This window comes from Haemaphysalis longicornis, unplaced genomic scaffold, assembly GCF_048455015.1.
Source record: "Haemaphysalis longicornis isolate Haplotype H1 unplaced genomic scaffold, Haemaphysalis longicornis Haplotype H1 scaffold_115, whole genome shotgun sequence".
In the NCBI taxonomy this organism is placed as follows: Eukaryota; Metazoa; Arthropoda; class Arachnida; order Ixodida; family Ixodidae; genus Haemaphysalis; species Haemaphysalis longicornis.
The window spans coordinates 778,273-791,069 of record NW_027526220.1 but is presented as its reverse complement, the minus strand read 5'-3'; the positions used below and the strand labels follow the sequence as shown (position 1 = coordinate 791,069).

Genomic DNA, 12,797 nt, shown 5'->3' with positions numbered 1-12,797 from the left:
AATGCTTGTGCCAACATATCACGCCTATCTGAAGAATAAAAATTGTTTCCGTTGCTTAAGTTTAAGCAGATGAGACCATTTTTAACGGCAGAAGTGGCGCGAGCCTTGATCGTCCGTCCGTCCGGCAAATTCAACCGCGCGTTTTGCCAGTTTCGCCTGACTTGCCCAACTTGCCCTTGTGCTCTGATTCACGCATTTCGGTATTTTCCTCCCGCCGAGATGGTAAGACACGAAATTTGATTACAGTTCGAAGGTATCAATTTGAGAAGAACATTTGTACATGCCTAAGTACTCAAGGAGCGCGCTGTTTGGTGCGTTTATCGTGACCTGATATTTGTCACTGACGTACAGACGAGTCGGAACTTGTTGTTAACATTCATTTTCGCGTTCTTCGCTGCAGAGTCATAAAATTCTGCTTTCTTATTCCGTTGTAGTCCAAGAGGAAGGGTGTAAGTGCTGAGGAGAAGCGACAGCGGATGCTGCAGGTCTTCTACGAAAAGGTAGGTGCTTGGCAGTTTCGTCTGCACACTCATATAATTTCTAAGCACAATGGGTGATCGTACAGAAAATAGAAACATATCCTTAATGTCCGCTTGACTGCAGGCAAGGGCTACAGGGAAGCCGTTTCGGCTGCTTCTAATTTTATAGGTAGATTTTTCGAACTGGGCTAGCCTCCTGATGCGGAATTCTGAGTTTTGTCCAGTCCGTGCCTATTACGAAGCGTCAACTTCGAGCGAGCTCTGATTGGCTGAAAGCAGACGACACGCAATGTGACGCAAGACACAGGTGTTACTTTGTGTGCAGTGGTGCTGGTTAAAGGCCTCGCAAGTGCTACTGCGTTACGTGTCAACGGAAGCAAAGTACACATTTTTACGCACAGTGGACATTTTTGTTATGGTCTCACAACTCCGCCCTTTCAGTTTGACAGCTAGGAACCAGGATGTTTCCATGCTTTGGCCTCACATCTCCGGGGAGCATGAACAGACTTTTGCCTAGGGCTTCTGTGTGGTCACGTGCACATCAACGTAAATGTCAACGTGGTTGGGAGAAAAGAACTAGAATAGCCGAAATTGGTTCACACCAACTCTCGCACAATGTGCCAGCAGACTGAACAGTTAGAAAATTTCACCGTGTCTAAGGAAGTACCCCCCAAAATGTCTTAAAGGCTGTGTCGGATGGACTCACAAAATTTCTTAAAGGTATGTCGGATGTACGTGCAAGATTTGTTACAGATGCGTTGGATGTATCCGCCAAACATCTCGAAGGCCACGTTCCCTGTCCGCTTCACAGTCTGTCTTCTTTCCTCCGTATTCTGTCAGGATTTCCACTTGTTTAATTGTTTCTTTTCAGCGGCACGGGTGGAAGCAGCGTGTCTTCATTTTTACCCAGCCAGCGAAACTGCTTCCACTCACTTAAACCATGGCCGGTGTAGCTGCCACTAGAGTTATGTCTGGTAATCTCTAAATATTAATAGTGATTCGTTAATAACAGTGCCTATGCCTAATCAGTGAGCGGACGTGGGGTTAAAATCAAGACAGACTGATCGTAACATGAGTTCACAGGAGCACATCCGACGTACCTTTAGCCTCTAGGATCGGGGTATGTCTGACATATCTATAGACACTGCATACGTCCAACATACCATTAAAGGGGCCATAAAGACAAAATGCAACTTTGTGTAGTTTAAAAAAGTTAGGCTTCAGTACTTCACTCAGCTAAATATTCCAGCCATGAAAGAGGTTTTTTTAACCCCAAAAATGCAGGAAGTATTGAACAACGCGCTACAGTGACGTGTTATGGGTGTGAGTGATTTCATACGTGCCAGCACTAAATACAATTTTCAATGTGGTATCTGGATGTTAGTATTGAACTGATGTGATGACATGAAACTAGAGGCCCCACTGCAATTGTCCAGTGATGTGTCTTAAAGATTCTGTGACATCATAGAAAGGTTGCTGGGAAGTGGCTAAGATGTCGTCACGGTTTCACATGTTTTCTTTGATATTATACTTCCATTATTTTTTCGAGGTTCGTGATAAAATTATCAGGACAAAGCAGTCTTTCTAACAAACAAAACTTGTATTTTGTCTTCATGGCCCCCTTTAAGAAATTTGGTGGGTATGTACAACCTATAAGGTACATTTGAGAAATTTTGCAAGTACATCCAACGTAGCTTTACACACAGAATTAAAATTTTGGCTCGTAATATACGGAAAATAAAAATAGTGCGGGTGGGCATAGAAACGGCAAGTACCAACCACGTTAAAGATATGACTTTGCATGAAAAAGTCATAATCATGTAGATGCTTTGTGATGTGTACATACCACACTTTCTTGGATCCGTGTGTACACAACATATTTTAGGATAAACTCCACCTCAAGATCTTGACTATAGTAGTGGGATAAGTGAAGCTGTTTGTCCTTACCTGGTTCACCACCATGGAATGAGAGTGATGAAGCTGTGGTGAAGGTGCTTTGTCTTTGCGGATGTACATGCTAGTGGACTCTTTGCTGGAGCAAGCATAAATCTCATTCTGTGACCTGCTGTTACATTTCCCGGTAGGCTATTTCTTCCATGAGCAGTGAAACAGACATATTAATATGTGGGTAACCATAGTTCCTGTGCATCGCTCCACTAGGGGAGGTTCCTCCACAAAGCATGTCAAGGAACTTTATGCATTACCCCTTCAACACACTCTGAAACTTAACACATATATACAGCATCTCCTCAGATTTTGCAGTGTTTGCAACCGGGTAATGACAGGCTGTCTTGTTATACGACTGCAGTGGGCTGGCGTTTTTCGAACGTGCTTCCCGTTTGTTTGTGGTAGGGTAGCTTGTAGAAAAAATGAAGTGAATCCTATGCAAAACTGATTCTTTCTTTCTTTATAACTGTGCGTGCCTGGAAGCGAGTTTTCTCACTCAGGTTGGTTCATTGTAAGTTCAGGTCACATGGGCATGTAAATAAGCATTTACGCTTGCCACTTAGGTGGGATGACAGGATGGCTGAATCCTGTAGAAGCAGAAATGGCTGTACTGATGTCTGTCCTAGCGGCAGTGGCAAGTGAAGCACAAAAGTGCCACTTATTTCTTTTCCTTTCTTTTTTTCAGAAAGATGTATTCCAGCTAAAAGATCTTGAAAAGATTGGCCCCAAGGAAAAGGGCGTCATAGCCCAAGCGGTCAAGGATGTGGTTCAGTCGTTGGTTGACGACGGACTGGTCGACTCGGAAAAGATTGGCACGTCAGTCTACTTCTGGTCGTTTCCGAGCAAAGCAGTTAGCACGGTGAGTGGAATGACAATTTGACTCTTCCTGGCCTAAGCAAATGAACAGTCTGAGTTTTTTATGTTTGTTCAATAATTATCGATGAGTGAACATGTCAAGTTATTAATATGTAGAACAGTGTAGTGCTGTATGGCTGACTGCTCTGTATGGCTGACTGACTCACTGATCTTGAAAAAAATTTATTGGCGCTAAAGAAGGGACTACAATTTGCAGTTGTGAAAGGATAAAATATGGCATGCTTTTGGTAGGAAGCCTTGCCACGCATGACATCAACATTATAGAAATAACATTGTTGTTCCTGAGATGTAAAAGTGTTGCAATGACTAATCTCAGATCTAGAGCAGTGCACAAATGGTGATTAACAAGCAGAGGTGGTGCAAAGAACATGTAGAATTGCATGCCAATTGGTTGGTAGTGCTGAGTTGTCTGGAATGCCTGCACTATTATGTTTGATTGTACATAATGCCTTAAGTTTACACTGGTGAACAAGCTTAATGAGGCAGTGTTTGGTAGCAGCTTTATCTCTGGCTGTGGCCAGAGATAAAGCGAAGCTCACGAGCTTCACGAGCGAAGCTCACGGAGTGCTCACTTTCAGAGGAAACGGAAGCTAGATGAACTGAGGGCCAAAGTTGAAGATGTGGAGAAGAAGCTGAGGTTTGTTGATGGCCAGTTGGCGAAGGCTCAAGTCGGAAGGGAGGAATCGGTGAGTGTGCTTTGCCTTGACACATTTACGTTTAATCCGGTAGAGTGGGACATGTGACTCTTTAAAGTAGTTCGGGACACCACATTAAGGATTCTGCAGGGTCACTGGCTTGAAAAAGTTTGAGTGAGTGTGAAAACACGACCAGGTGACCAGAGGCAATGTCATTAGAGGTAAAGTAGCAGGAAATTGTGGCATTACTTCCAGTGGTGTCATCACCGGTGACATTACCCAGTCAAGCAACAGAAAGGACCAGAGGAGCATCTAACACTTAGTAAACATCCAGTGAACAGGTGTTGCTTTCAGTTTCAGTTTATAAGTGTCTACAAAAGAGTGGTAGAGTAATAATCACATACTGGCAGCATTGACAGCATTCACTAGCTGAATGCATTAATTTATGTGCGTGTAAACATTTGTTCGCTTTTTTTATTTCATCACAGTTGGGCCTGTTCGCACACTGGTTAGAGATTTGCAAAACTAGTGAGTTTCACTCTCTGCCAGACTAGAGCTTTGGTTTGTCACTGTAGTGCCACATGTCAGTGGTTAAAAAATCCGGTGAAGTTGTGATGATATTGGGTGCTGTGGCATATGCTGATGCTGGCTGCTTTGCGGAATGGTCGTTTACATCGTGTCTTGTCCCCAAGTACAGTCGGGTCTGCCAAATCGATTTCAAAATTTAGAAAAGCGAAGCCTTCCCTGCTTCTTGAAATTAAAGCATCCTAACACCCAAGCGCCTTTTTTTAGCACATAGCATGCCACTGTTGGTGACAAGCATGTATGACATATTAGACGTGTTGCAAAAAGTTCTGCTTTGCTGTTGACACTAACTCTGCTCCTAAAATGTTTCTTTACATTTTACACTTGCGCTTTAAAGCAGGAGCAGTCGCCAGCACTTGAAACTTGTTTGCTCAGTTTGGCCTTACCTTGGAGCAGTTGTCACTAATAAAAGTAACTAAAACAAAATTTTTGAATATGTGTAGGAATACTAGAAAGCTGTTTGGGTTTCAAGGTGCGACAGAATGTTCATTTAAGGGGGGACATATGGCAAGTAAAACTGGTTTTGTTATTTATGGACCAAATTTATTCAAATTAAGATATTTTATGTAGTTAACTAACCTAATAACAAAACTTAAATTGGGTTAAAGATATCTTCTATACTTTTTGAATTACAAGACTTATTACCTTCACAAAGCTGCTCCAAATCTCAGCAGGACCAGGAAGGTCTATTCTGTGCAAGGAAGCTATTTGATTATTGCTTTATTTCCTTTAGGTATCCAAAAAGAAAGAGAGAAGTTTCACTTTCTTTCAGACATGAAACTATTTCTGATTTCGAAAGGAAGGTGAAACTTGTCTTGTTCTTTCTTTATGCCTTGAGGATATAATGCAATAAATCTATAGGCCTTCCTGATCACACTGATGTAAAACTCTTGTTGACTTCTTGCGTAATTAGTTAATTATGCTGGTTGCAAGTTTCAGGTAGTTAGTCTTCTAACTCAAAAAGTATAGACGGTATTTTTAAACTGATTTCAGTTTTGTTGTTAAAGCTCCTAATTTGATTCAATTTGGTCCATAAATAAAAAAGTCGTTTTACTTGCCACATCCCCTCTTAACACCACGGATGCCTAAGGCATGAACAGAAAGGCTGCCTATTTTGTGGCTTGGCTTGGCCAGCACCTGTGACCCTCAGTGTGAAATTTCTAAGCAATCTCATTCAGGCACACACAGATAGCGAGTGAAACAAGAGCCACTCAGTGGGTGAAGCTCTCAGTAAACTTGGCTATTTTTTTCTGTTCTGTTGCCGATAAAGCGATTGTGTTGCCAAAAAGTGATTGGCGTAGTCATTGGCAGGTTCTTGGCACTGAAGGAATTCTCTTATGCACATTATTGTCTAAAGAAAACTTTTTAAGTGCCTCTGAGTGTGGTGCAAATTATTTTTACATCTGCTAAGTGATCAGTCAGTATTCATGGTTGCTTACTATCCTGTTGAAATTAGAGGGCTATAATAAATAACAAAGAAGGCCATACAATAAACTAATAGATGTAGAAAAATAGTAGCTATTCTTCTCATTTGCAATACTGCAGTTCTGAACAATGGGTAACGTGAACCATTGGTTACGTAATGAGAGAATTTCGGTTACCCTTCCTTCAATTTTATTGTCTATAGTTACCTTCGTGAATTGCCAGATTGAACAGTTAGGTAGTTAATTGGATTTCTCAATGAATGAATCATGGGGCTTAAATCTGCCTAGACACAGGCAATATGAGTAGGAGTCAGAATGAAACTGACATATAGTCCTTTGCATGATGTCATTGGTAGCTTAACAGGCCTAATTGCATAATGCGAATATTTGACGGCTTTTTTAGAACTAAACAGAGGACAGCATTGCATCAATGCTACTCCATGTGTTTTCAGAATGTAATGGTTTACACATGTGCAGGGGCATATATGCCCTCTCCTGTTGAATATTCATGCCGTCGCTGTATGGAGTTCAGAAAAAAAAAGCAAAAAGAAAGAACAATGCTAGGCAATGTCATTCTGTTGGAATGTGAAGCCTCTCAATCGAGGTCATAGAGGGAAAGAACGCCTTTTGAAGAAAAAAAACATGTCAGTAGGCAACAGCGAGGATAATCGGCATGTGACACTCGGGTGTGGAAGTGTTTGAACCACAAAGATTGATGATGTATTATAGAGTTTAACGTGACAAAGCTGCACCTGGCTATAAGGCGCGCCATAGTAGAGGGCTCCAGATTAACTTTGACCACCTGGGGACCTTTATTGTGTGCCGAAATCTCGAACACACGGACGTCTCCACTTTTCGCCTCCTCCGTCAGGGAAGCGGCTACCGTGGCCAAACTTGAGCCTGCGTCTTTGGACTGAGCATAATAATGCTATAGCCACTGAGCCACTACAGCGGGTGCCTAGACTGCTATTGTGCATGTAGTATTACAAGCAGTGCTACCTCTACTACTGCTCACATTCAGCTAAGTGAAACAACGTTTAATGTTAGATGTGATCATATGCACCCTAGCCTTGAATATTTGCTTTGGGGGTGTATGAGTAGGTAGGTAAACAATGAAAGAATTATATAAACAATGATGCAGGGATGAGAGAATGTATACTTATTTTGGCATTCATTTTGTGGAACTACCATTGTAATTTTGACTCACAGGTGCTTCTTGCTGCCCCATTTCTGTCTTTTTTTATTCTTTTTAGGTGTGAAGCTTGTATGGTGTAATTTCTTCCTTGAACAGCCAACCTGTGTTGCCACAGGACATCAACAGTGCTAAAATATGGTGCGGAAACAAGAAGGGGTGCAAAACACAAGTGCTGACTTCCGTTTCCTTTTTCGCTCATTTGCCCCACTTCTTAGTGAAGCAGTCTAGAGCACCAGCACTCGTTCATGAAGCCAGCAACTGCACAGAAAATTTGCGTCATTTAACAGATACACCTTAACCCGTCCAAGTTCCAGCTCTGCTGAATGAAAGTGTTGGCTATTAGTGTATTTTTGGGCAATTTTTTTTTTTTTAGGGAGGGGTGGGGGCGCAATTATTTGGGAAAAAAATCTGGCTGAAGCCATAGGGGGGTTCCCTCAATGACCAGTGCTGTGTCCATCCCTTTTCTTCTCAAGGGTGAGCGAGAGAAGCTCATGGCTGACCTTGTCGAGGTCGAGCGCAGTCGGGACCAGCTTGCTGCTGAACTTGAGAAGCACAGGGACTGTGACCCCGAGGTCTTGGAAGAGGTCAAGAAGCAGACACTTGTGGCCAGGGATGCCGCCAACCGCTGGACAGGTGGGTCGGAAAATCCACTTTGCACCTGCATTTGCTTGAGCTTCTTTTCATCTTAATTATGCCCACCCACAAGCACAGATTTGGCTGCATCTGTGTGCACCACAGCAATCTGTCGTCATCTCATCATAGTGGAAAGATGCCACCTTCAAAATCTAAGTTTAAGGAGGCTGAGGGAATCTGGCTCCTTAAATTTAGATTTTGATGGTCTGTATATAAAGAATAATTACTTTTATAAGTTTTTTATTACTTTTACTTTTATTATCTTTTTTTCATGCTTTTATTACTTTTATAAAGAATAATTTTCAGTGAAGTTATTTCCTCCTTCTCATCCCTCAAGAGGGAGAGGGTGTGTTTCTGAAGAATGGCTGTTGATTGATTGATTGATTGATTGTAGGGTTTAACACGCCGACGCCACGCAGGCGATGAGGCGCGCTGTAGTGGAGGGCTCCAGATTAATTTTGACCACCCGGGGATCTTTAACGTGCACCGAAATCTCAGACACACGGGCGTTTGTGCTTTTTGCCTCCATCAGAAAAGTGGCTGCCATGGCCGGGAATAAGAATAGGTGTTCCAAGACTGTAATTATGCATGGATGTTTTAATGCATTGCTTACAGCATACAAACAGGCGAGTGTGTACACACAAGCACAAATGTTAAAGAATGCGTCTTTTCAAAACAGGAAAAATTTGTTGTGGCCAGAGACACAAACTTGTCAACATGATATGTTGTATAGGTACCTCTAATCATATTCTACGCTCTCACACATTCATTAATATACTGTGTAGATGCCACTCACCACCTGTAATCGTATTCTATGCTCTTACACGTTCTTTCGAAACAACAATCAACCGTCAATCCTTTTATTTTTACAATCTTTACGCCATCAGCAGCTGTATTTTGGTAGCCTTATTGCATGATAAAAATTACCTTTCCAGATTTAAGCGGTATGTGAAATCTGCGTTGTGGCAGTTTCTTGTTTAACTGTATCTTCTTCTCTGCTTTGTTTGAATAAGGCTTTAGGCATCGTGCAGATCCTCTGTTAAAGCAAAACCACTCCTAGTAAACTCCCCGAGCAATCTGTCCGTCTGCCACCTGGTGCATGACACGGTGCATTTCTTATGTACACATGGGCCATTGTGGTATTTAATTAAAGGCCCTTGCCTTTTGTTCATAAATGCCCTTTACCATCTATCTAATTGAAGGGTCCTAAATAGAAGGCCTTCTCCATAGCAAACATACGTAGTACGTGAGTGAGCATGAGCCCTTGGAAACAATGATTACGCACTATGTTACACTTCCCACTTCAGGAATTTGTGCGAATTTGATTCACTGCCAAATTTTATGTGCGTAAGTGGGTTCACATTAACTTCAGAAATATTGCACAGCTGGGCTGGGAAAAACCAACTTTATCAGCACTGCCCCTTTTTTAGACCATAGCTATATCTGGAAAAGCTTGTTGAAGTACTACTGCAGCATGATATTCCGTGCACTTTACTGTTGCACTCTAGTATAATCTGAAGGGTTTATGAAGCTGTTAGTTTAATTTTTCAGCGGGGGATAATCATATTTGGCTCATAATTGTACCGAAGATTATTTTGCATTGAACACTGGAAGTTAAAATCTGTGCCCTATCTTTGGGAGCCACGCTGAAATTGAAGCCTCTATGTGCACAATACTGTAATGATAATTTTTCGAATGTCAATAGGTTAATTATATGCAGCGGCAGAATTGGCATGCGAGATGCTGCAATAAAGTAGTTACTGCAGTAACGTTTGTTTTCTAAAACAATCACATATGGGCAAATTTTGCAGCAGCTTGCACTTGCAAAAGGCCAGAAAAAGTATTCTGAATTAAATGCTCAGCCCCATAAGGGAAGATGAAGGTACCTGGCAAGCTCTGCATATTTCCCCAGAGGAGCTCGAACTGATTGCCCATCGAATGTTCACAACTTCAGTGGTATAACTTGTTCAGCGTGCAGGTTCACGGGCGTGCATCTAGTTTCTCATTTATGCTTATTTCAAATGTCGAGGTTACTGTGAAGAAATTTTTTGTCTGCTACTTTTTTTTTTATCCCCCCCACGGTGGTGCTGTCGAAGCTAGCTCGCAGCACACGCCACTCGTGACTACTGCTTTACAGCAGTGACCGGCTAACTCATGTGAAAGTGCGATGATGCACTGGAATGCCAAGTTGGCAGACAGCAAAGAAAGGGGATTTCGAAAATAGCTAAAAGGCTAGCATGGAGTACCATTGACAAAGAAAAATGAAAATGCATTGATCTGAGCTCAAAGGGTGCTACATAGAAAGCATCAGGTTCCGCTTGGCGTGACTTGTGGTGGTGCACCTTTTTGCCTACCCCAGTGGGAAATTAGAAGAGTGAGAGCTGTGCCGGTGTCGTACGTAAGGCAGCATCATGCCACTTCGCAGACCAAGTCTGTTATGCGGGCTACTAGCTTCTCGCCCCAGCTTTTTAGCATCATTTATCCTTTGAAATAATTTCTTTGTGGAATCATCATTGGGGATTGCCACAAGGCCTGCCGCACTATGTGAGTCAATGGGTTTGCTGAAGCTCGTAATGTTAAGGCAGGGTTGCCCTGCAGTGGACCCGGGTGGACATCTTGGGCTCGCAAATAATTAGCAGGTCTCGGTGCATAGTATTGTGTCTAGCAGGCTTGCACTGACTTTATTTGCAGACTTGTGTTGACTTTATAGCTGTTCGTCAGTTGATGCATTGTCTCCTTGTTATTTTGGGTTGGACGTGCTGGGAAGGCCTGACGTAAACAAGAAGGCCATATAACTGGGAATCCCTTTTTGTGTGTGTGTGGTGTTTCAGATCGCGCAAGTATCAGACTTGTTTGGCTGCAGTTTCTTGATAAAAACACAAAAAATGAGGCTGAACCCATCTGCTCCATTGTTGGTGAAGTGCAATTGGCACTCTGCCGGTTGTGTAACAAATACGTGCTGATAAACCCAACTCACCCTTTTTTCCCCCCTCCCTTCAGTCTCTCCCACCTACCACCCTTCACCCTCCTTGGTTCAGTGCTCAAATTGCAGCATTTGCTCACTTTGAGAGCGTCGAAAATACGGCTAGACCGAAATCAACAGACTGAGAACTGGTGATCGAAGTAGCCAAAGGCTGCTAAATGCATTAAAATACTGCACCACCCCCCCACCCCCGCCCCCATCACCACCCACCCCATTCACTTCTCTTTCGGCAGAAATTTTGAGTGTACTAATCGTTCAAACTACTAGTTGGAAGACTAATGTGCCTTCTCTTAAGTTTGGCTGAGGCTGCCGCCTAGCTGGCATGCTTGATTTCAGTGCTGGAGCAACACTCCATCGGAGCCTGAGGGTCTTTTTTTTTTTTTTTTGAGCGCACTCCATTTCTGCATTAATGTGTTTGACGAGTGGTATGGTAGGTATGGTCACATGGCCCATGCTAAAAAAAAAAAATGTAATGTGTGTGTTAAATGAAATTGTCAAATAAATGCTTGGGCTGTTCTGCTATACCCGAAGCCCTTGAAAGTCAGTTTCACTACCAGACACTAATGCATTGCTGGGAAGACCTTTTTCCAGCCGCCATATGAGAAGTTTGTTACCAAAGAGGGAGGCCTTCGGACGGACTTTAGTACCGCATATGTATCCCTAAGAAGTGCCACATACCGAGCCCACAAACTCAGCTTCAGCTATGTACAAATTCATTGCAGAGAAGACATTTTTCTAGGAGTACTATAAATAGTATTACATATGTAGGCAGGTTCTACCACTTTTTTGTAATAGTGTTTTTGTATGGGGCGAAAGTTCAATACATGAAGTGTTACAGATCTACCGACATACGGGTGTTGAGTCCCAAAAAATCTGCCTTTTGAGTAGCTATAGGAATGTTGACCGACAGCTCTTCGTTCCCTGCAAGGCACTTTGCAGTGCTGTATATACACCATGTAAAGACAATACGGACGTATGTCAACAGATGTGTCAATACAGAAATATGTCAATAAAGACAATACAGATATATGTCTGTATTGTCTTGCTCATTTTATCTGGTAATTACTGGGCGTTTGTGAAGCATTCACTAATACTCATTGGATTTGGCGAGGCAGTTATAGTTGAAAGCCCATAGAGTTTCTCTATATTGAGAATGAAATGCACTAACGTGGCCATAGGCGTGCGCAGAGTTCTCAATTTGGGGGGCAAAGTCTTACCGCTGCGCCCCCCCCCCCCCCCCCCCCCCCCCCCCAAGAGCAACTCCCGACCTCTTCTCACTGAAGGCCTTGCGGTGCGAACGCAGTGCAAAGAGGGATGGTTATAAAATTTTTATTTCAATGTGATGGAATTGCAACACACAAAATATTTCTGAGCAGAAATTTTACTTTCATGTGTTACATCGGCAAGGCATAGGGCAAATTTGGCGCCCCCTTCAGATGATTAGGGGGGGCGGCCGCCCCCCCTGCCCCCCCTGTGCGCACGCCTATGAACGTGGCTATCTGGGCGTGTTGGTTTAACATGATTAGGAGAAGACAGCGCGGTTACACACGGAACAGTTGTTGACAGGCCCACTTGGCTTTTAGCCATTGAGTTCTTGGTATGTGTAATTACAACACTGTTTATATTGTTTCGTTGCAGATAATATATTTTCGGTGAAGTCGTGGGTCAAAAACAAGTTTTTCATCGAAGAGTCCGTGCTCAACAAGCAGTTCGGCATTCCCGAGGAACTGGACTACGTTTAATGCTGAAAATTTGAACGAGTGTACATGCTTATTGACTCGCGATTTCGCGGTATTTATTTACGTCCCAGTTTCTGACTGCATTTCGGCTGACAGCTGTTGCATTAGCCGTGACCTATTTTAGAAATAAAAGAGCGAACGCCATTGTTCCTTTCTTGTTGCATTTATCGATTGTTGCAACACTCGCTCTCTTGTTATCATTTCAAGACGAGGAACTGAAGTGACGGAAACGGGTAAGTAACCGGGCGCAGTTGCGTCAGCCGGAGAAATAGAGCACCGTGGCAAGTTGGGGGAGTTGCGC

At 42.9% G+C, this 12,797-nt stretch overlaps 1 protein-coding gene across 1 annotated transcript; it reads left to right on the top strand.

Annotated features, from left to right (window-relative positions):
* The first annotated feature begins 41 nt into the window (after window positions 1–41).
* Window positions 42–12,640, top strand: LOC144161476 (meiotic nuclear division protein 1 homolog). The gene is made up of 6 exons (XM_077692131.1): window positions 42–222; window positions 435–500; window positions 3,112–3,285; window positions 3,881–3,988; window positions 7,615–7,774; window positions 12,396–12,640. The coding sequence occupies exons 1-6, from the start codon at window positions 70–72 to the stop codon at window positions 12,497–12,499; spliced, it is 765 nt and encodes a 254-aa protein (XP_077548257.1). The 5' UTR covers window positions 42–69; the 3' UTR covers window positions 12,500–12,640.
* The last annotated feature ends 157 nt before the right edge of the window (window positions 12,641–12,797 follow it).